The sequence below is a fragment of the Rhincodon typus genome, chromosome 11 (genome assembly GCF_021869965.1).
Source record: "Rhincodon typus isolate 14 chromosome 11, sRhiTyp1.1, whole genome shotgun sequence".
Taxonomy (NCBI): Eukaryota; Metazoa; Chordata; class Chondrichthyes; order Orectolobiformes; family Rhincodontidae; genus Rhincodon; species Rhincodon typus.
Genome location: NC_063342.1, coordinates 58,766,270 through 58,790,935, shown reverse-complemented (window position 1 = coordinate 58,790,935; position 24,666 = coordinate 58,766,270). Strand labels below are relative to the sequence as shown.

General features: G+C 41.3%; 1 protein-coding gene across 1 annotated transcript in view; it reads left to right on the top strand.

Moving 5' to 3' along the window:
- The window catches only part of cnksr2a (connector enhancer of kinase suppressor of Ras 2a), a 410,446-nt gene that overhangs the window by 148,167 nt on the left and 237,613 nt on the right, over nt 1-24,666 (top strand). The window contains 1 exon segment of the mRNA XM_048602521.1: nt 4,703-4,744. Within this exon segment, the coding sequence (XP_048458478.1) occupies nt 4,703-4,744 (42 nt within the window).

Sequence of the window (24,666 nt, the reverse complement as noted above, 5' to 3'; positions counted from 1 at the left end):
TCCTGCTCCTCTGATGCTGCTTGGCCTGCTGTGTTCATCCAGCTCTACACCTTGTTATCTCAATAATCAGTGTTTGGTGGCCCAGGTTTGACTTTCCCATTGTGTAGTCCCATTGTACAGAGCAATGTTAGAGTCTGTTTCTGCACTTCTTGCACTATTTCATTCAACATTATCTGTGTGACAGCTACTGAAAGCAATTTGGATGGTATCACTTGGTATTAGTGTCTTGATCCGATTACTCAGGTGAATAAGTATTACAGTGTTTCAATCTTGGTTATGTATTCAGAACCGAGATTACCAAGTTTTGGCTGCTTTAATACATTCTGCTTTGCGTGTAATGTCGAACTAATGAGGATGAATATCAGGTCAGACTCCTTATTTGATAGGACACAGCTACCCCACATATATGCAATTACAAGTTAGGAAATAATATTCCACTCAAAAACAGAGGGAAGCCAATTGATGAGGAGTTTAAAAAAAAATCACAGAAATAAGTGGTCACTGTTGAATACTGTGACAGCTGAGCTGCATTGTTATTACAATGCCAAAATTCACTTTAGTCAGCCTAATTATATAAGCTGAACCAAATCTTAGTGTTTTTCAAAGTCACGGAAGCAGTGAGAGAAAGAGAAAAAGAATAATTTGGGGATTGAATGTATTTCGCTGATGTGAAACCAGGAGTGGTAATTCAACATTATTTCATAAGTGCAGCATCTGCCTTCACATATTGTGGGATAATTGATTAAAATCACCTTCAAAATGAACCATGGCATTGAAATGAAGGAGAAAACTATTCCATTCACGCTACCTGATGCAAACATAAAGCATTTACATAACCACAGACATTCATTTGTGAAAAGTTTCAAGAGTTTTAACTTCATTGACTTTGATGCGAATGCATTCCATGCAGTGGCCATATCTTGTGTGAGGATGTATTTCCTGATGTTACTGCTGACTTTTTGTTAGTTTGAATCTATTGTCCAATCTTAATAGATTAGCTTGGAGCAGTGTTCTGAATTTCCAATATTTATGGTGTTCGAAAAGCTGAAAATTCCAGGTTTTACCGCAGTTTCTTTGAAGCTCTATAACACTCGGGATAAAGTCTTAATGGATTTTTGTCTGCGCTGAATTCGGAATTTGAATTCAGAATTTGAAGTTCATTCTTATGTCTCATTGACTGGAACCGGGTACAGTATTCAAGGTGTGATATAACGTGATTGTCCCAGGACTGTATATCAACTGCCAGCAGATATTGGAGGTGATACCATTGGCGAAACAATGACTTTCAACTGAGTATCTCATTTGTAGGTGGCAAATAATCCCTGGCTAAAAGTCAGGTATATTAAGAAAATCAGTAAGAATACAAAGCATCTGAGGCAGCTGATGTAGCATGAGAGAAAGTCTAAAAGTCCCAAAGACTCCTCAGCAGAGATAGAAGCTGAGCAAGAAATGATAAGGTAGGCCATGCAATCGTGTTGTAGCATGGAAACACTGGGCTGGATTTTATAGGGCACTGTTTGTCCCAAGCCCATTGACTCAGAAGCCACATACCCGACAGAGGTATGACTCAGGCTCACAGAAGTGTTAGGGCACAGAGAGAGGCTATTTGGGCTGTTGTACCTGCACTGGCAGCAGCCTTCAATTGATTAAGAGTGGGACTTCCACCTCTGTCTGGAAGAAGATCCTGCCCTGGAGAGCTGTGGACACACCTTATTGGCTGGCAGCTCTGTTGTTCCAGCAGCACCAGGTTCAAATGGTGGCCATTGCTGGTACTGCAGTCAGTCCCTGAGGAAGAATGGACTCCGGCTATGTCCATTAATTTAGATGGGCCTCACTGAGAAACTCAAACAGGGGGTTGCTGGGGATTTTGGCAGAGGTTGTGTGGCGGGATAGGCGAAACGGGAATGTCTGATCTTGGTTTTGTGGTGACCCCACCAACAGGCACAGAAACCTCCTAATTAGGGTACCTCCCGTACCCAACAGGAACCTGTTCAGTGAAAGTTGCTGGGCTACCCACCATGCCTCAATCACCCTCCATCCCCAATTGCAGCCAGGTATAAAAACAAACAAAGGGCCTCAGTAGATTTAAGGGTGTTCAGTGGATGGTGGCAGGAAGATGGAGGAGATGACAAAATACTAAAAGATAAGGAAAAGATACAAAATAGCATGAAACCAAATCAAGCTCTTTGAATCCTATTCCTCAAACAAGTTGGATGGTCGTTTTATATAGTTTTGGGGGGGGATGGGGTTGGGTTACTGAGCACTATACACTGGAAAGTGCATAAACGTCTAAATAATAGTATCAGAGCTTAATTTTAGTATTGTTAATTGTCACATGATAGGAATTCCTGCATTAGCATGTTACTCTACCACAAAATTAAATGTGTTTTTAAAATGGGTGGGAAGCCTAAAATCAGAAACACCAGCCCATCTTTCTGATCGATGACAGCTACTTTTACACTTACCTAATGGGCAGAACTGACTGAAGAATCTACCCACAAAAGCAGAAATTGTTGGAGAAATAATGTTGGGGAGACATTGGAGAGATGAAACATGGGGTGGGTGACCGCTTTGCAGAATACCTACCCTCTGTCCGCAAAAAAAATGCCCCAAAGCTTCCAGTTGCCTGCACTTAACACAGCACCATGTTCCCACACCAACATTTCTGCCTTGGGCCTGCTGCAGTGTTCCAGTGAGCCTCAGCACAAGCTCAAAGAACAATACCTCATTTTTTGCTTGGGGAATGCAACCTCTAGGATTCAGTATCAAGTTCAATAACTTTAAAGCTTGATTCCATCCTTCCATGTTTTTTACCCATCCCTACACCCAGTCCTGTTATGACCTGGGTTGCTTTTAGCACAGTCACCCATTGTCATCTACTCCTAGGCCCAATATCACATTTACTAGATTGCATTCAGCACAGCTCACCCATTTGCTCACTGTTAGTTTTTAATACCCCTTATTCAGCTTTTTTTCTGTCCTGACCTGCTATCCATTGCCTCCTTGTTTACCTCCCCCTTTCATAGCTCTCTCTCTGTTTGAGCTCCATCTCCACCTATCTGCTCACCTCTCCCTTCACCCACACACAACACACATGTTACACACACACACACCCCATACGCACGCACACCAGTTTTTTCTAGCTACTAACAGTTCTGAAGAAGAGTCATTTAGACTCAGAATATTAGCTTGCTCTCTCCACGGATGCTGCCTGAACCACTGCAATTCCCAGCATTGTTTTTGCTTTAGTTCTTTCCACGAATACTGCCAGACCTGCTGAGATTCTCCAGCAATTTCTGTTTTTGTTTGTGTTTTCATTTCAGATCTCCAGCATTTACACTTCTTTGTTTAACTATGTTTCATTGAAGAATGTACCCTCCTTTGCCAAGATTTTCCTTAATAAATTTAACCAATTTAGAAGTTATCAGAACTTCGAGGAAACCGCAGTAAAACCTTTAGATTATTTCCTGGAAATTATTCCTCGGTATCACCATCTATTTAGCCTGTATATTTTATTTTTAATAGTGAATTACATCCTTGCATATCAAACTCTCCAATCCTTAACAAATCCTGGACTGATTTTGTAAAAAAAACAAAATTCTAAATGCCAATTCTGAAATCTGATATTTAATTAATGACTTTTCTTTTGCTTATGCTGATTAAATTAGTGGTGCAAGTATAGTATCGAAAATGCTTCAGATATCTTTCCAGTTCCAACCTTGAGCTTACCATACCGAAGTTTATTAAAGGTGCCAGATCTTCTGACCGCATTTTATGCAATTAAATCCTGATGAAAGTTGCTTCAAAATAAAACACACTAAAATGTCATACTCAATAAAATTGCTCCTAGTCTATGTTGTTAAAGAGAATGTAAGCTGGGATCAGTGTTTACTACAAAATAAATCTCTGTTAATTCCATCTCTACTCACTTATGCTCACAGAAACTCATGGGTTATGCAGATGTATTAATCACCAGTTTACTTTGGAGTGAACACCTATCCCCAGTATAAGTTCCTTTATTGTTCACCGTTGTTAACCTGTTTGCTGTGTCTCTGTATCACAACTTTGCTGAGTTGAGTGATAGCTGCAAAATGATGCTATTCCCCTGTGGTTTTTGTTTTCCTTGACCTCACTTATCTATAATCCACTGAATATTTCCCCAGTGAAAAAGCTGGAATGTTGACACAACAAATGCTGCTCATGGGGTGGCCAAATAAAATTTGAGACTTCATCTTTTTCCTTCGATGATTTGGGCTGAACTGGCCCTTTGGATTAAATCAAATTTGGTGTAAACACTACAATTTAAGCAACTGTGCGGTCATCAACCTCCCATACTCCATTATGGCAACTGCCAAGTGGCATGAACATTTGCTTCTGCTGTGGAGCCTTGAGAATTGACAGTGCTCAATTGAACAAAAAAAATGCAGTTTCTCAATATTGATGCCAAATGGATAAAGGATCACAGTATTTACAAAAAAAATATAAGTTGCACAAATCCATTTATTTAATGAAGCATCTAGCAAAGAGCTGTCATGGAAATGGTGAGTTGAATGGCCTCATTCTGTGATGTGACATTATATGAGTCCACAAATCATTTAAAAAATTGTCAATCTTTATTTTGTTCTGAGTCTGGGATTTGACTAATCAATTATCAACTGTCATATCTCTCATAACAACATACCTGTTTAATTTTTCTTGGCAGGACTGTACTGTTTATGAAACTGAAAACAAGATTCTTCATGTGGTGAGTCTATTACATTTTGTTTGAGTAAAGCACACAGTAACAATTTCACAACTTGCATTTGTACAGCGGTTTTAATGCATGGGTTATCTTAAAGTACTTTATAAGGGAATAAAAGGGGGAAAGACCTCGAGCCAGGGGAGAGCTCTTGGGGAAGGTGATCTATGACTAAGATGAAAGGTGGCCTTTCAGAAAGATGTTAAAGGAAGATGGAGAAGGAGTTCCAAAATTAGAAAGTGATGACTGAAAACTTTGTGAAAGGCAGGTTGCAAAGTTACAGGAGAGAAGGGTATGACAAAAGGTATGACTTGAAGGTTGAGGTGCAAGAGAGGTACAAGGCTGTGGAGAAATTTCAAGTGGACCAGGAGTTTAAATGGAATATGTTGAGGCAGGTAGTGAAAGGTTTATGTGACCAACCAAAGGAATTCAGGGAGCATGAATTTGTGAATGACAAGATGTGGGAAGAGGCATTTTCAATACATTGATGTTTGTGAAGATGGATAGCTGGAGAACTGGCAGGAGAATAACTGTTTATGTAATTGGCCCATTTATGTTTTCATTAGCAGGGATTGAACTAAGCCTGGAGATAGACAATGTAGTGGAAATTATATTGCAGGTATGAAGCTCTGCTGGTGCTCAAGGATAATGCTGGGTTGCACATGAATTTGTATGCATACAAGCAGTTAGGTGATGACAGTTAGAAGAAGGGAACAGAGTTTATTAGCTGTGATTTTCCAAAATACAGGAGAAAGATCTAATGCCTCTAACAGGGCCCAATGATAGACTGGCAGCGTGACAGCACAGAAATATATTGGATCAAATGAAGTGAAAACTGTCTTGTATTGAATTAGAGTGCAGAGGTAAAGCTATAAGTGGTAAGTGTGGAAGCTGATCCTGTGCCTGTGAGTTAAATTTTCAAGACAGAGTGTAGGTGAAGGGAAGTGGGACAGGACAGGCATCAGGGGTGATAGCGTTGCAGAAAGATGGTGCAAAAAAAAGTTATACATGCTGGAACTATGAAATAAAAGCATAAAGTGCTGACGTACAGTTCAGACAAAAACAGAGTTAATGGCTGGGAAATTCCAGATTTTGCAGGAGAGGAGCTCGTAGCCTTTGAAAATGAGAATGCCCATTGGATTTTTTGGAAATCAGGTGGCTGTTTGGTAGCTGGCAGGCTTTCTACTGGAACAAGACCTAGGAAAACGGATCTCAGCCACCAAGAGTTGCTGCTCAATCAGAGGCTGACAGTTCATCCATGGTGGGGGTGTGTGGCTACTGTTGGTAAAAAGACACCCTGGAGGTCCAGGATGGAGGATTACCTTCAAGAAAAGTTAACTGCTGTTTATGGGGTAGGGCGATCCTGGTTTGGCAGGTGATGTGTGCATGGGAGTTGGGAGTGATGGCAAGGTTGAGTGGCTCTTATATCATTGGGAAGAGTCAAATTGGCAAAATAAGTTCTGGAACAAACACAAGAATAGATTGTTTTAGATCTAGAAATGTGTATTGGAATCGGATTAATGTCATAGGAAATAAACCTGTCAATAAGACCAATTAAAACACGATAGAATTTCACATTCAGTTTGAGGCTGGGAAACTTGAGTCTGAGTCCACCGTCTAATCTTGAATAAAGGCAATTCTAAAAGTACCCAGACAACAAGGTGCAGAGCTGGATGAACACAGCAGGCCAAGCAGCATCATAGGAGCAGAGAGGCTGACGTTTCGGGCCTAGACCCTTCATCAGAAAAGGGGGAGGGGAAGGGGGTTTTGAAATAAATAGGGAGACAGTGGGAGGCGGATAGAAGATGGATAGAGGAGAGGATAGGTGGAGAGGTCAAAGAGGCGGGGATGGAGCCAGTAAAGGTGAGTGTAGGTAGGGAGTTAGGAAGGGGATAGGTCAGTCCAGGGAGGACGGACAGGTCAAGGGGGCGGGATGAGGTTGGTCGGTAGGAGATGGAGGTGCGGCTTATCCCTCTTCTATCCGCCTCCCACTCTCTCCCTATTTATTTCAAAACCCCCTTCCCCTCCCCCTTTTCTGATGAAGGGTCTAGGCCCGAAACGTCAGCCTCTCTGCTCCTATGATGCTGCTTGGCCTGCTGTGTTCATCCAGCCCTGCACCTCGTTGTCTCGGATTCTCCAGCATCTGCAGTTCCTACTATCTCTAAAGGTACCCAAACAGGTTTGGTAAAAATAGACTAGGAAAGTAGTTCAAAAGGTAAGGGTCGCAGACAGCGAGGAGATGTTTCATGAAACTCAACAACGAAAAATTCAATTGAAAAATGAAAAACTCTGAGAAGCATGAATCAGCTTTGGCTAACTAAGGAAATTAAGGATGACTTCAAATTGGATGAAAATTCTTACAATGGTGTGAAAATTAGTGGTATGTCAGAATTGGCCAGAAAATTCAGAAATAATGTTCAGGGAGAAATTATAATGAGGGTAAACAATTAAGAAATATAAAAGTGGACAATAAGAGTTCCAACAGATATATAATATGGAAGGAAGGATCTAAAGTGGGTATTGGTGCATTAGAGGATGTAACTAGGAAATCACTAAGGGGGAAAAGAAAGGAAATGAAATCTATTTTGAACAAGTATTTTAGATCTGTCCTATCATCACAGTAAAAGATGTTAAAGGTATCCCGAGAATAGAAAAAAAAAGTAGCAATGGGGATGGAGGAACTTAAATTGTTATCACCTGAGAATAATACTGTACTTGAGGGAAATTAATGGGGCAGATTCCCTTGGCCTGGTGGCTTGCATCCTATGGTCTTAATAATAAGTAGCTACAGACTTAGTGGATGCATTGTCTGAAATCTTTCAAAATCCTGTAGATTCTGGAGATGGACCCAGCAAATTAGAAAACCAGAAATGTTATGTCTCTGTTCAAGAAGACAGGGAGTCAGAAAGCAGGAAAATGCAGCCATGTTAGCCTAACATCTATCATTGAGAAAATACTAGAATCTGTTATAAAGGAAGTGCTGTATTGGCAGGAAATTTAGAAAATTGTAATGTAATCAAGCAGAGCCAACATGTTTTATGAAAGGAAATTGAGTCTGACAGATTGATTAGAGTTCTTTGAGGATGTAACAAGCTCAGTGGATAAAGGGGAACCAGTTGACATTTATGTATTTGGACCATCAAAAGCTATTTGATATGATACCACATAAAGGACAACAGGACAAGGTAAGAACTCATTGTGTTGGAACTAATATGTCTGAATAAATGGGGAATTAACTAACAAAGAGGACGTAAAACGATGGGGTAAATGAATCATTTTCAGCTTGGCAAACTGCAATTAATAAGAGTACCACAGTAATCAGGTTTGACCTTCAACTATTTACAATGTTTTTTTCACAAATGGATGAAGAGACTTAGTATACGCTAGTCTTAGACCCAGTCTTCTCCCTTCCAAACAGGATTTAAAATTCACTCATGCAATGGTTGCTGCTATCTAGGGTGCCTTTACACTGAGGTTATTAATTAATTGTCACATAACACAATACCACATCTGCTAAATTGTGCTGTCTGGTTCCAGAATGTGCTATCTTAAGAAACTATCTTGAAAGAATTCTATGACGTCCTCATCCAGGCTACCATTGCCAATCTGATTTTTACAGTTTCTGTGGAGTTTAAAGTCACCCGCAGGCTCAAGGGGTTGAATGGCGTATTCATGCTCTTATTTATGATTTTCTTACATTATCACTGTTGAAACTCCAATGAACCTCAAACTTCTGTACTATGAAGGATAAGAGATTTTGCTTACTTTTATTCTATTGCAATATAAAAATTCTTGGTTCTTTCTAGAACTGAAATCTTTAATAGGCTAAATATAAATGTAATTGTACGCGGTGTAGGAAACTTTGTTTGTTTTGATTTATTTTGTTCCCACACAGTGACCTAAAGAAGAATTCACATTAAGACTGGAAAGACAGCAAGGTTTTCAATAACACATAAAACAATCTTAATTGAGCCACAGAGGACTCAAAGCTGTCAGATCCTCTCTGCTGTCAAGCAGTTTGGAAAAAAAATCATATTTATGATTATACCGCTAAATGTATCTTGGCACATGGCCTAACTGACATTGTTTTATGACAATAAAAGCCACTGGCTTAAGCAACATAAAATCACAGTTCACTTTATAAAGTACATGCAGAAGCAATTATAGTCAAAACTTTTTCCTGAAAGGCATGCTAAATTGGGGAATTGAAATAGTTATTTATGCTTCATTAGTCAGCATGTGAGACTTCCAGAAGCGCATCATTGCAAGATGTGAGATTTCCTTTGATTATTCACCATGCACAATGCATTTGAGTTAAAAAAGAGATTTGACTTCCAGGTGGCAATTGCTGAACATTAAATACTGCCGAGGGTCCTGTGTGAAAATCCAGCTCTAATAAACAAGTTTTTAAAAATATTCTTACTGTCTCAGCACAAAACCGTTACTCATTGTTTATACAAAGTTTTAGTTGCAACCAAATATTTTCATTTTCATTTTCAACTCATATGTAGAGTCATACAGCACCCTAGAAACAGGAAACAGACCCTTCGGTCCAACCAGTCCATGCTGATCACATTCCCAAACATCTGCCTGCGCTTGGCCCATAATCCCTCCAAACATTTCTTATTCATGTCCTTATCTAAATGTCTTTTAAACGCCGTAACTGTACTCACGTCCACCACTTTCTATGGAAGTTCATTCCACACATGAACCACTCTCTGTATAAATAAAAAAATTGCCCCTCACGTCTTTTTTAAATCTTTCTCCTCTCACCTTCAAAATATGGCTCCTAGCCTTGAAATCCCCTACCCGTAGGGAAAAGACATTTGCCATTCACCTTGTCAATACACATCGTGATTTTATAAAGCTCTATAAGGTCACCCCTCAACCTCCTACGCTGCAGTGAAAAAATACCCAATTAGTTCAGCCTCTTGTTCTCACTCAAACACTCCATTCCCGGCAACATGCTGGTAAATCTCTTCTGAACCCTCTCCAGCTTTATAATATCCTTCCTATAACAGGGTGATCAGAACTGGACACCGTATTCCAGAAGAGGCCTCACCAGTGTCCTGTACAACCTCATGACTTCTCAACTCCTATACTCAAAGGTCTGAGCAATGAAGGCAAGCGTGCTAAATGCCTTGTTAACCACCCTATCTATATGTGACGCAAATGTCAAAATATTATGTACTGAACCGCTATATTTTCTCTATTCATTTGTGGGATGTGGATGTCGCTGGCTGGACAGCATTTCTTGCCCATCCCTAGTTACCCTTGAGAAGATGGTGGTGAGCTGCCTCTTGAACTGCTGCAGTCCTCCTGCTGTGGGTTGACTCACAATGCCATTAGAGAGGGAATTCCAGGATTTTGACCCAGCGGCAGTGAAGGAACGGCGATATATTTCAAAGTCAGGATGGTGAGTGACTTGGAGGGGAAATTGGAGGTGGTGGTGTTCCCATATGTCTGCTGCCCTTGTCCTTCTAGATGGAAGAGGTCATGGGTTTGGAAGGTGCTGTCGGAGGATCTTTGGTGAATTTCTGCAGTGAATCTTGTAGATAGTACACACTGCTTCTACTGAGCGTCGGTGGTGGAGGGAGTGAAAGCTTGTGGCTGTAGTGCCAATCAAGCAGGCTGCTTTGTTCTTGAGTGTTGCTGGGGCTTCACTCATCCATGCAAGTGGGGAGTATTCCATCACACACCTGACTTGTGCCTTGTAGAAGCTTTGAGAAATCAGGAAGTGAGTTACTGGCTGCAGTATTCCTAGCTTCTGGCCTGCTCTTGTAGCCACTGTGTTAATGTGGTGAGTCCAGTTGAGTTTCTGGTCAATGATAACACCCAGGATGTTGATTCTGGGGGATTCAGTGATGGTAACACCACTGAATGTCAAGGGATGGTGGTTAGATTGTCTCTTATTGGTGATGGTCATAGCCTGGCATTTGTGTGGCGCGAATGTCACTTGCCACTTGTCAGCCCAAGCCTGGATATTGTCCAGATCTTGTTGCATTTGAACATGGACTCTTCAATATCTGAGGAGTCACGAATGGTGCTGAACATTGTGCAATCATTGGCGAACATCCCCACTTCTGACCTTATGATACAGGGAAGTTCATTGATGAAGCAGCTGAAGATGGTTGGGCCTGGGACACTACCCTGATGAAGTCCTACAGAGATGTCCTGGAGCTGAGATGATTGACCTCCAACAACCATGACTATCTTCCTCATCAGGTATGACTCCAACCAATGGAGAGTTTGCCCCCTGATACCCATCAATTCCAGTTTTGCTAGGCCTCCTTGATGCCACACTCGGTCGAATGCAGCCTTGGTATCGAGGGCTGTCACTCTTACCTCACCTCTGGAATTCAGCTCTTTTGTCCATGTTTGAACCAAGGCTGTAATGAGATCAGGAGCTGAGTGTTCCTAGCGGAACCCAAACTGGGCGTCACTGAGCAGGTTATTTCTGAGCAGGTGCTGCTTGATGACACTGTTGATGACACCTTCCATCACTTTACTGATGATCAAGAATAGACTGATGGGCTGGTAATTGGCCAGGTTGGATTTGTCCTGCTTTTTGTGTACAGGACATACTTGGGCAATTTTCCACATTGTCAGGTAGGTGCCAGTTTTGTAACTGTACTGGAACAGCTTGGCTAGGGCAGAGGCAAATTCTGGAGCACAAGTCTTCAGTACTATTGCCAGAACGTTGCCAGGGCCCACAGGGCCGGGGACCACTGGAGGAGGCCGAGATGGATCATCCACTCGGCACTTCTGGCTGAAGCTTGCTGCGAAATCTTCAGCCCTATCTTCTGCACTGATGTGCTGGGCTCTTCCATCATTGAGGATGGGGATATTTGTGGAACCTCCTCCTCCAGTGAGTTGTTTAATTGTCCTCTACCATTCACGACTGGATGTGGCAGGACTGCAGAGCTTAGATTTGATTCATTGGTTGAGGGTTTGCTTAGTTCTGTCTGTCACTTGCTGCTTTCGCTGTCTGGCATGCAAGTCTCTCTGTTCTACAACACTAGCCAAGGCCGTCCTTTTAATTTTGTAAGTCCTGCCCTTGTTTGAATTACCAAAATGCAATACCTCACATTTATCCAGTTTGAATTCCATCTGCCATTCCTCAGCCCATTAACCCAATTGGCCAAGATCTCTTTGAAATCTGAAATAACCTTCTTACCTGTCTGCCATACCATCACATTTGGTGTCATTTGCAAACTCACTAACCATGCCTTCTATATTCTCAGTTAAATTATTTGTATAAATGACAAACAAAAGTGGAGTCAGCACCGATCCCTGTGGAACATGACTGGTCACACGCCTCCAATCTGAAAAGCAATCCTCCACCATCACACTCTGTCTCCTGCGATCAAGTCAATTTTGTACTTAATTTGCAAGCTCATCCTGAATCCCATATGATCTAACTTAACTAATTAGTCTACCATGCAGAACCTTGTGAAAAGCTTCACTAAAGTCCAAGTAAACACGTCTACCACTCTGCCTTCATTAATCGTTTGGTTACTTCCTCAAAAAACTCAATCAAGTTTGCGAGACATGATTTCCCTCGCACAAAACCATGATGACTATCCCTTATGATTCCTTGCCTCTCCAAATGCATATAAATCCTATCTTTCAGAACCACTTCCAACAATCTACCCACCAACAAAGTCAGACTAACAGGTCTACGGCTCCCTGGCTTCTCCTTACGTGCCTTCTTATACAAAGGCACAACATTAACCACTATCCAGTCATCCGGCTCCTCACCCGCGTTAAAGATGGTACAAATATTTCTGCAAGGGAACCCGCAATTTCCTCCCTAACTTCTCACAACGCCCTGGAATGCACTAGATCAGGTCCCGGAGATTTATCCACCTTTATATTTTCTGAGACTTCTAGCACTACTTCTTCTGTAATGTGAACTGTTTTCAAAACATCAATATCTATTTCCCTGAATTCTCTAGCCTCCATTTCTTTCTCCACAGCAAAAACTGATGTGAAATATTTATTTAATATCTCTCCCAGCTCCTGAGGTTCAACACAAAGATGATCTTTGATCTTTAAGGGGCCCTATTCTCTCTGTAGCTGCTCTCTTGCTCCTAATGCACTTATAGAATCTCTATGGATTCTCCTGGATCTTATTTGCCAAGGCTATCTCATGTGCTCTCTCTACCTTCCTGATCTCCCTCTTAAGAGTGCTTCTACACTCTTTATACTATTCAAAAGATTCAGTTTATCCCAGTTATCTATATTTAATATTCAGTTCATTTTTATTCTTGACTAGAACCTCAATATCTTTATTCATCCATTGTTCTCTAATCCTACCTACCTTACCTTTAACTCTAACAGAGACAAATGACTCTGAGCTCTCAGTGTTACACTTATCAGTCAGCCCTTAATTTGCGAACAGTCTACTCTAATCAACTTTTGGAAATTCTTGTCTCCTACCATTAAAATTTGCCTTACTCTAATTAAAACTTTAATTTTTATGGGAGGGTTATCCTTTTTCATAACAATTGTAAAACAAATAGAATTATGATCACTAGGCCCAAAATGTTCCCCAACTATCACCTCAGTGACTTGCTGTCTTAGGAGAAGGTCAAGTTTTGCTCCTTCTCTAGTCAGAACACTTACAAATCGATAAAGAAAATTTTCTTGAATATATTTAACAAATTCTTCCCCAGTCAAACCTTTAAAACTATGGTAATCCCAGTCAATGTTTGGAAAATTAAAATCATCTACTATTACAAACTTATTATTCTTACATACATCTGTGATTTCTCTACAAATTTGTTCCTCAATTTCCCTCTGACTACTGGGGGGCCTACAGCACAATGCAAGGTAATCTTTCCTTTTTATTTCTAATTTCAACCCATATATTTTCAATGAATGATTTTTTTTCAGGAACGTTTTCTCTAGTTACATCAGTAAAGTTTATTTTAATCAAAACTGCCACTCCCTTATATATCTTTTCTTCCTTTGCCTTATAAGTAAATTCTGCAGGTTCTGAAATGCTGAAATTGTATCTTTGGATTAGCCAAAGCTGTCAGCACCAGCTCAAGCTTAGGTGTTGACATCTTTGGTCATACTGCCTCACATCCAACACAAATGTGCTTTAGGGTACTTTCAATATCAACCTGTTCAGAGATGTTATGACACACTTTGGGAGCAGGTGAGACTTGAATCCAGACCTCTTGGCTGAGAGATAGGGATAAGCATGTTCTAAAGGTATGTCTGTCAGATGGATGACAGTTTGAGTTCATTGGCGCTCATTATCCTAGTGAACTGTTGACCCAACTGCTCGGAGTCATTAAAGGCTTCAGCTGCTGTTCAATTCACAGAGTATCATCTCCTTATCATTACAGGAAGCACAGCTTCTAACCTGAAAAAGATGGTAACACAAAGGCAATGTTGCACACCACTCTCACTGTAAACAAGTTCATTTCAAAGCGAAAAGAGTCTCTGAGAACCTGCTGAATTTTTTCATGTTGCAGTAATATTGACTGTCTAAGAAAGTAAGCCTTCCTCCCACCTATCCCCTCCTTCCACCTCAAGCCCCACCCCCATCTCCTACCTACTAACCTCATCCCGTCCCCTTGACCTGTCCGTCCTCCCTGGACTGACCTATCTCCTCCCTACCTCCCTACCTACACTCACCTTTAATGGCTCCATCCCCGCCTCTTTGACCTGTCTGTCTCCTCTCCACCTATCTTCTCCTCTATCCATCTTCTATCCGCCTCCCCCTCTCTCCCTATTTATCTCAGAACCCACTTCCCCTCCCCCATTTCTGAAGAAGTGTCTAGGCCCGAAACATCAGCCTTCCTGCTCCTCTGATGCTGCTTGGCCTGCTGTGTTCATCCAGCTGTACACCTTGTAACCTCAGCTTTGAACAGGTTTCTGAGGGTCAGAGTTTCACATTTTTGGAAAGGCATACTTGCTGATAGCCACCCTGGTAGAATAGCTCTAATTGTAAGGAAATGGTTACTTGTTCTCGACCCCACTGCTCCTAAACTGCCCAAATAGTTTCTATCAACTCAATCAAGTCTTATGAGCATCATAAATACCTAAATTAGATCAATACTTAATCTAGTAAACTCTACCAAAATATTTCAGTTCTCAGTCCTTTGAAGTGACAATGAGCAGTAGCCAGCATTATGTGGTTGTGTTTCAGGACCAGCAACTTGTATTAAGAAACTTGCACCCACCATTCTTAAAGACTGGAGATAACATTTACCTTTGAGTTCGATGGATTTCAGAATAGACACTCATTGAATTGTGCAGCCTAGCAAAAGCTCCTGTATGTTGCATCATTCACAAGAGACCGTTCAGTTGCATATATCAGAGTGACATATATGTTATCTGCTATTTCTTTTTGCCTGAAAGCAATGTGGAGTCAAGTTGCAATAGAGCTAACCAATCTACTCTGGCATTGCTCAAGGGTGTGAAGATCAAGTGAAGTCCATATATCAAGGTCTTGGGAGGAAGTGGAATCAAAACAGAAAAGATTTTTAATACTCAGTAAATCTGGCAACACCTGAGGATGAACTGTGCTACTCACCTACAGCTTCTGTTCTACTCCCTATGTTATTTCTAACAACCTGAAAGGAAATAGATACTCCTGAAGATTATATGATGGATACTCACCGCAGTCACTTTGCTAAAAGATACATCTGCTCCATCATTCTCCTCTTAGTTTGGACCTTACTAGCCTGGTGTGATAGAGGAAGGTCATTTGGTAGTCTAACAAGAAAGGGCTCTTGTCTTATATAAAATTTAATTTATTGCATAATTGCAATCAGCTGCAAGATACATTGGAATGATAGTCATTGTCATGAAGATACCGAGATAGATGTCTGTTTCCTTTGAGAAGCATAGCTGTTCTCCCTCTCACTTCCATATGACGACACCATGATGGGCAGTACTGAGTGCTGTTCTCAACATTAAACCTTTCAGAGTCTAAAATCTTGTAGAACACTGTGGTGTTCCAAATCAATATGCAACATTCCTGTTAAGCCACCTAAGTGATATAAATTTAAGTCACAACAGAAATTATGAGATGTAATATTGTAATAACTAGCCTGCAACTATTGTCAAGACCAAGAGGTGAAATTTTAACTCAGTTTGCAGGACTGGAATGGGAGCAGTAGTAGCCCTTCAATCAGAGTGCAGCAGTTTACATCTCATTCCTGTTCCAAATCCACCCACCATGACTTTGCCCAGTGCAGATATCAAGTGTCTTTTTGTTTACTATTAGTTTATGGCATGTGGGCATCATTGGCTAGACCATTGCTGTAGAGAATGTGGTGGAGAGCTGCCTTCTTAAACCATTGCAGACCTTTATACAAAGGGACACCTACATTATTAGGAATTTTGACTCAGCGACAGTGAAGAAATGGTGATGTATTTCCGAGTCAGGATGGTGAGTGGCTTGGAGGCGAACTTGCAGGTGATGATGTTTCCACACAACTGCTGTCCTTGACCTTCCATATGGTAGTGCTTCTGGGCTTGCAAGGTGCTATCTAAGGAGCCTTCGTGAGTTGCCACAGTACATCTTGAAAATGATACACACTGCTGCCATTGTGTATCAGTGGTGGAGGGAGTGAAAATGATGAATGGGCTGTCGCATGTGGTCCACCACCTCCCCCAGAGGCTCAAAGTGCCAACTGGCTCAGTGTGAGACTTGACCTATGATCTTCAGCAAAAATTTGTTTGATACAACCAACTGTCAGGTATAACAGGAACGAGATAACTGGTCGCATTCCACCTGCCTTCTATCTATTGTCTGGCAATAGTTAAAATTGGACCTTATTAAGTCTGCCACTTGGTAGAATTATCAGCTTTCTGGCAAATACAAATTTGAAGATTGAGAATTGTACTTTCTCCTATGATGGTTACTCGAGAGTCAGTTAGAGGAAGTTTTCACAAGCAAAGGGAGGTGGTTTGGATCGTGTGGGGAATGAAATCCACTAAAAGTAACTTTGGGACAGGATCCTGATATCGTCACTCCCTCTTTCAGGTTTCACCTGGGCGGGTTTGAAGACAAGCAGGAGCTGTCAGGAAAGGAATTACAATTAGAATTAACTTTTATGGTCATATGTACTCCAGTGCATGAATACAGGAGTACAGTGAAAAGTGTACAAAGTCACTAATTCCTGTGCCATCTTAGGTATAAAGGTGCCTACGTACAAAATATTAGGATGAAAAATGATGCAAAGGGGAAGTTAAGTGCTTCTTTAAGCCTGCATTCTGGTTCTAACAGTCAGCAAACCTATTTTCTGAACTTCCACAAACCCACCAGTGTTAACAAGACAACCATATAGCAAGGAGAGCTTTGACAGTGAAACTGACAGGCTTAGGAAGCTTTTGATCAGTGAAAGTGAAGAACTCCATCCATGGCCAGGTAAGAGGAGCAGCAGAGAACGTGAGCTAGCTGCCTTCTCCTGTCAAGGATCAGAGAAGATGAACACAGAGACCCAGCTCCAAGAGAGGTCAGTAGCCTTAACCTGTCCAAGCTCGGCTGCCTCAGACGCTTAGGTTTTCACTGTAGTTTGTCTCTGATATCTGTGGACTTGTGGAACATGACCCTGTTTCACAGTGGACGAAGTGAGTATGCGTTGCCAATGGCCACCAAAGGCAGCATCAGAGGAGCAGGAAAGCTGATGTTTCGGGTCTGGACCCTTCTCCAGAAATGGGGGAGGGGAAGGGGTCTCTGAAATAAATAGAGAGAGGGGGAGGCGATGATAGAAGGTGGAGAGAAGATGGACAGGTCAAGGAGACGGGGATGAAACCAGTAAAGGTGAGTGTAGGTAGGGAGTTGGGATGGGGAATAATCAGTGAGGAGGGAGGGGCGGGTGGGTGGGAGAAAAGACAGACAGGTCAAGGAGGCGGGGACGAGATGGGCTGGTCTTGGGATGAGGTCGGGGGAAGGGGAGATTTTGAAGCTTCTGAAGTCCACATTGAGACCATTGGGCCGCAGGGTTCCCAAGCGAAATATGAGCTGCTGTTCCTCCAGCCTTCGGATGGCATCATTGTGGCACTGGAGGAGGCCCAGGATGGACACGTCGTCCAGGGAGTCGGAGGGGGAGTTGAAGTGGTTTGCGACTGGGATGTATAGTCGTTTGTCACGAACCGAGCGTAGGTTCTCTACGAAGCGGTCTCCAAGCCTCCGTTTGGTTTCCCCGATGTACAGGAGGCCACATCGGGAACAGCGGATACAATAGACCACATTAGCAGATGTGCAGGTGAACATCTGTTTAATGTGGAAGGTTTTCTTGGGGCCTGGGATGGAGTTGTAGGGGCAGGTGTAGCATTTCCTGCGGAAAAGTGCCAGGGGTGGTGCGGCTAGTGGAGAGTGTGGAGCGGATGAGGGAGTCACGGAGAGAGTGGTCCCTCCGGAAGGCAGATAAAGGTGGGGAGGGAAATATATCCTTGGTAGTGAAGTCAGATTGCAGGTGGCAGAAGTGGCAGAGAATGATGCGTTGAATCCGGAGGTTGATGAGGTGATACGTGAGGATGAGGGGGGTTCTTTCTTTGTTGTTATTGCGGGGAGGGGGTGTGAGGGCTGAGGTGCAGGAAATGTGAGAGATGCGGTCGAGGGCATTTTCGACCACTGGTGGGGGGAAATTGCGGCCCTTGGTTTTGGGTTTAATCCCCACATTAGAGACTTGTGTGCACAATCTAGACTGCAGTTCGAAGGAAGTGCTGAATTATCAGAGAGTTTTTATTTGATTGAAATATTAATGTGAGGTCCTGTCTGGCCTCACAGGAAGAAGAGCGGGTAAATTCTTTGTGTGTTCCACCGGTATCAATCCATTAACTCAGCACTGCCAAAGAAATAGCCATTTCTGTATGTGGGATTTGGCTGTGTGCCATTTGTCTCCTTTCAGTATTTATCCAATTCCCTTTTGAAAGTGATTCCTGAATCTATATACATTATGAGTCTGAATGGGTTAATGTCTGCATAGTGACGCCACCCACTGTGATGTTACCAGAGATCACATGGGAAGGAGGCCTTGTCTGCACTTAAAGGGAGTCAGGCATATTGCTGTGTTGTGCACATAGTTTACAAGTAAGCTATCAACTAGTTTCTGCTTACTTACAGAAGACTCTGAAATCTCTACTAGGTAGATCCAAAGTGTGGATAGCCTCCATTTTAATCCTTACAACATTCTGCACCTTTACAAGTAGTGCATTCCAAATACTAACTTCTCATCGTGTAAAAGATTTTCCTCCTGTTGCCGCTACTATTTTTGCGGATCGTTCGAAATGTGTGTCTTCTGATCATTCAGCTTTCAGAAACAATCCCTCTTTATTTACTCAGTTTAAACTCTTCCTCAACTTACACTACCTTTAAATCCTCTTTTAGTGTTCTGTGCTGAAGGAAAACAAGTCAAGTTACTGTGGTCTATCTATGTAACCCTGGAATCATTCTGGTAAATTTCCAGTGTGCTTTCTCTAGAGCTTTCACATTCACCCAAGTGCACAGTGACCAGAATTGGCCATGATGGTATATCTTAACCCAAACTAGTGTTCTACATTGAAAAAAAAAGTCTGATGCAGCACAAGGAATAATTTGAACAGAACTGATTCGTTAGAATTCTGAAATATATTTCCACGAATTTACAATTTATATGCATCTGGGTACTCGACTAACCTCATGGAGTTGCAGGATGAGATTTTGTGAGTTCCAAGGCAGCCATGGAGCTTGGACTAAGTTCTAGCAGCTGTGATGTTCCTTTATGTGTTGTTTTACTCCTGTCCGTCGGCATTGCTTCATTGCTTGTTCTTTGAGTCCTGATTGCTACTACAACCGTAGACTGTTAGAAAAAATACAGGCTTTTGTTTTTGTTTCGTCTCAGGGCAAGTCCCAGCAATGTTAACAGTCTTCCCACCAAGCCTGGACCATTACTTGCCTCTGGACTCGCACAAAGTGCAGGTGGGGTCGCAGGAAACCATTCAGGAAGCACTAGTTTAAATCATTGTACCCCATCAATATCAAAATCAGGGCAAAAAGATAATAAAGGTTTCATTGCAATGACGATCAAAATGTAAGTGGGGCCAATAATTGAAATGAGTAACCTGAAGTATTAAAACATATCAAACGTACACAGTAGGCAAGCAACAGAGATTTAATTTCAAAAAATAACCTTTGGGCGAATAAAAACAAAAGGGGACAAACAATGAAATCAAGTAAGGAACAGGTAAAAGAAGTTAACTCAAAAGGCTGCAACAAGAGAGGTATGATTAAAAGGGAAACAAACAAATGAAGAATATTATGATGTAAAGTATAAGATGCCTTTCAGCAGAATATTAATATATGACAGCGATAAAGATGAAAGGATACAAAGAAAATTTGAAGAAAGGGTTGGGATTTAGTTCACAAACTGTTCCATCTGCGGGTGACTTGGACAAGGTAAAAGCCTCTGTGAACCAACTCCTGGCACTAGCCCATTGGCTTTTGCATGTACAGTAAAAAAAAATTTAGATATGATAAGGATTTATTTATTTATTTCACTTCTTTTTCAATACTAGATGGAATGAATTAATGTGCATTTTTTAAAAAAAAATTAAACGTAAATAAATTAATTCATTGCTAGAAACAAAAGAATAAACATTCATGCTGGACCATGTATTTATTTCACAGGATACATTTATTTTAAGCAATCCTGTTCCGAGAAACTAGCTCTTAACTTGTGTCTGTATTAATCAAAATCAGCAGTAACCTAAATCTTGCTGATAAAATGACATTGTTATTACTTGGGCTTGTAATAACTCAAGCCATACAAATAGGTGTCAGTCTGAATGTTCAATTTCATGTGCACGGTGGGAATGAGGGTTCTGGCTGTTCACTCACTTATTTTAGCCTTGGCTGTGGGTTTTGCTTGTCAGTGACTTGCATTTTGGACCAGCCCACAGCCCATCTGGTGGACCCTTGTGGACAAAACAGTGTTACACACATTGACAACCTCTGCTGTGCTCTAAATTCTGAAACAGAGTGAATGCACAGGAAAAGGTGGGAGGAATTATTGAAAGTGAGCGGTTGCATTTTGATCTGTAAATGTGCTATTGAAAAGGCCAAGCTAGCATTACATCCTGAAACAGAATCATCAGAGATGAGAGCTGGTTACTTGTAAAACCAAGATACAAGATCTCATGATATAGAGATAATATTGGAGAAAAGAAACTGAATGGATTAATAGCAGTGGAGGTGGCAGAAAGGGTAAGAAAGCCTGTTAGAAAAAAAATTTAAAAGATTACAATAATGGCAGCCACACCTCTGAAACATCTGAGAATTTCTAGGCAGCACTGCATTTCCTGGACAATCATATCTGAGATGTGTATTTGCAGCTCAAGGAAGCTCAGCCCTTATTTCTTTCCAACAGGCAGCAGGTACTGACTGCCTGTCTGGTTCAGAGGAGCGAATTGAGACAGGAAAGACAAACTGACCAGAGCAATCTGATACAGGGCGTTATTCAAATGGAGTGGACTAAATACATACGTGATTGTGGTCGGAGACAGCAGAGTCATGGGAATTTCTCTAGACCTCACAGCAGGATTTCCTAGATCATGTTGCCTGTTTTGGAACATCCTCTCATAGCTGGAGAAGAGGATCCAGTTGACCTAGTCCTCGTGGAAGCCAGTGACATTGGTAGAACTGAGACTGAAGTTTCTACTCAGGCAGTTTAAGGAACAGGGTTCCAAAATAATAAACAGAACCTCAAAGATTAATAATCTCTGATTACTAGCAGTAGGTGTTTGGAACACGCTGCCAGGAGTGGTGATGGAGGCAGATATGATAAGGGTATTTAAGGGGCTTTTCGATAAGCACATGAATATGCAAGGAATCAAGGGATAAGGACCAAGGACAGACAGAAGGGATTAGTTTAATTTAAGCATCATGTTTGGCATAATGTTGTTGGCCGAAGTGTCCATTCCTGTGCGTACCGTTCTATGTTCTATGTACTAAATGAATCACATGCCATCTGCTATAGGGTCAAGCAGTTCAGAGATTTAAATACATGGCTCAAAGAATACTGTGAGGGGAAGGGGCTTCACTTCTTGTTGCATTGGCACCAGTACTGTGTGTAATGTCCAAGAGATTAAGTATTGTAACTGACTCATTTTCACCACAAATTCAACAGCCTTATTTGCCAAAACCCTGATCTTGAAAACAGTACAGTGTGATTTTAAAAATGTGGTCACTCCCTCAATAGTCAGACTCGGTTGACTGCGGGCCACTCAGTTCTGATGTGACCAGGGTTGCTCTGGTTCATCTACCAACTGGACGTACTGGGGAAAGAGGGAGGCCATGCCATTGGAATGGGCTCTGCTTACCTCAAGTTGGGATCAGAGTCCTGGTGAAACCGATAACTAGTGCCAAGGATAGGGCTTTAATTTAAAACGTGGTTGGTGGATAGGAGTCTATGCAAAGATCAGTCATAGAATTACTGAATTTAAGTTTTTCTTGTCTGAATCTACAAAATTTCGCAGTTAAATTTATGAACTAATGGCACAAATAGAAATAAATAGATTTAATCTGCTTGCTATTACAGTGACATTGTTAAATGGTGACCAAGGTTTGAAATAAATATTACAGACTACACAATACTTCAAAGGACACATGGGGTGCAGAAAAGGAGGAGTAGATGCCTGATTGTAAAGGATGACAATAAGACATCTGTGTGAAACAATCAAAATCAGGAAGTAGAATCAGAATGTGTGCTGATTATGAATAATGAGGGTCAGAAGATGGCAAACTCTAACTCGTGGTGTGCCGCAAGGATAAGTGCTGGAGCCTCAACTGTTTACAACAGAAATAAATGATTTTGATGAGGGGCGTGAATGTATTATAACCGAGTGTGCGGATGACACAGAAATAATTGGGAAGGCAAGTGGTGAGAATGACACAGAGTCTGCAGAGGAATACAGATAGGTTAACAAATGGGCAAAAACTTGGTCGATGGAATGTAATGTGGGAAAGTGCGAGGTTATGCACTTTAGCAAGAAAAATAGAGGAGCTGAGTTTTATTTCAATGGAGAAAAACTGCAGAAACAGAGACTACAGCACAGAGAGTTTTGGGAATCCTCATGTATGAATCACAAAAAAAGCAAGCATCCAAGTTCATTGGATAACAGGGAAAGCAAATGGAATGTTGGTCTTTATTTCAGAGGAAACAGAGTACAAAAGTAGAGAGATTTTGCTAAAACCACAGAAGGCACAAGACAGACACAGCTGGAATGCTGTCAACAGTTTGAACCCCTTTTCTAAGGAAATATGTACCGGCACTGAAGGCAGCCCAGAGAATGTTCATTTAGCTGATACCAGGAACGGAAGGACTGTCTTATGAGGTGAGGTTGAATAGGTTGAGCCTGTACTCATTGGAATTTGAACCGTTGATTTGAAACATATAAAATTCTTAGGGACGTCACAGGATAATAATTTGATGCAGAGCATAATTACCGAATGGAGTTGCACATTTAGGATAGAGATGAAGAGCAATTTCTTCTCTCAGAGACAGTGATTCAATGGAATGCATTACTGCAGCGGGCTGTTGAGCCTGTGTCGTTAAACATGTTGAAGGCTGAGATAGACAGTGTTTTAATCAGTAAGTGAATCAAGAGTTATAGGGTAAAGGCAGGGAAGTTGAATTGAGGATTGTTAGATCAATCATGATCCCATTGATTGACAGAGCAGACTCGATGGGCTAAATGGCCTACTTCTGCTCCTCCATTGTATGGTTTAAGATGTTGCTGGGAGTAGCTCATGATCCTCCTAACAGTTGCTATCATGATAGCCAGAGTATTGAGCAAGCAATAATTGAAACTAAGGCAAAATCTGGCCTAATTTGAGTGATTACTTTCTTTAAGCATTTTATCATGTATGACAACACATCTTGCTCCCTGCCAACACAGGTAAACCAAGAAAAATTCATAACTTCCATGTAACAGTGATGAAAGTCTTACACAGGCTCAAAGAGATCAAAACCAATAAATCCCGAGGGATTGGAAGTATTTATCTTGAAGCACTAACAGAGAAAAGGAGAGATGTGTGAGATATTGAATGATTGTTATGTGGAAGTCTCTGTCCACTGAGGAAATAGCAGTAGATTAGAAACAGACTTATGTGATTCCTGTTTTTAAAATGTGCAACAAAACAGATACAAGCAACCACAGATGATTTAGTCTCACTTGAACCCCATAGTCTCATAAACAGTAGTCAGTGTAGATTAAGAGTTAGAAAATCTTTCCTGATAGGAAGGAGTGACTGTTTGGAATGTGATCCTGTTTTATTTTATTCATTTAGGAGATGTGGGCTTTGCTGACTAGGCCAGAATTTATTGTCCGAGTAAAAATGGATGATCTTCCTTCTTGAGCACTGCAAGTCCATTTGGCGTAGCTGCACCCAGTGTACTGTTAGGGAGGGAATTCCAATTATACCAAGATGTTTGGAAGCTTATGTAAACTTCTATTTGCAAAGCTAATACTTTAAGAATAATCTCAAAAGTTACTCATGATAAAGTCCCCGTGGAACATTCAGTGCTTTGAGAATTCTCGATGAGATTGCGTAGGGATTGAAAATCAGATTATGGGTTAAAGAGTAATGAGTACATGTTTTAACAGAATTATTGGGCTCTGGGTGAAGGAGGAGAGATTTGAGTGGAAAATCCCAAATATCAGAAGTGGGGCCTGCTTTTTAATTTTTTTAGAAATTCCTTTATGGGACGTGATTGCTACTGGCAAACCCGGAATTAATTGCCTATCCTTGACTGACCTTGAGCAACCCCCTTAACAATCATAGCCTGGGTCATGTATTATACCCATAGTGCCATCAGGGAAGGCCTTGTAAGTTTTGGACATAGCAGCAGTGAAATAATGCCATTTCAAGAGAAAATGGTGAATGATTTATGTGGAATGCATTTATTGCCCTTGTTCTT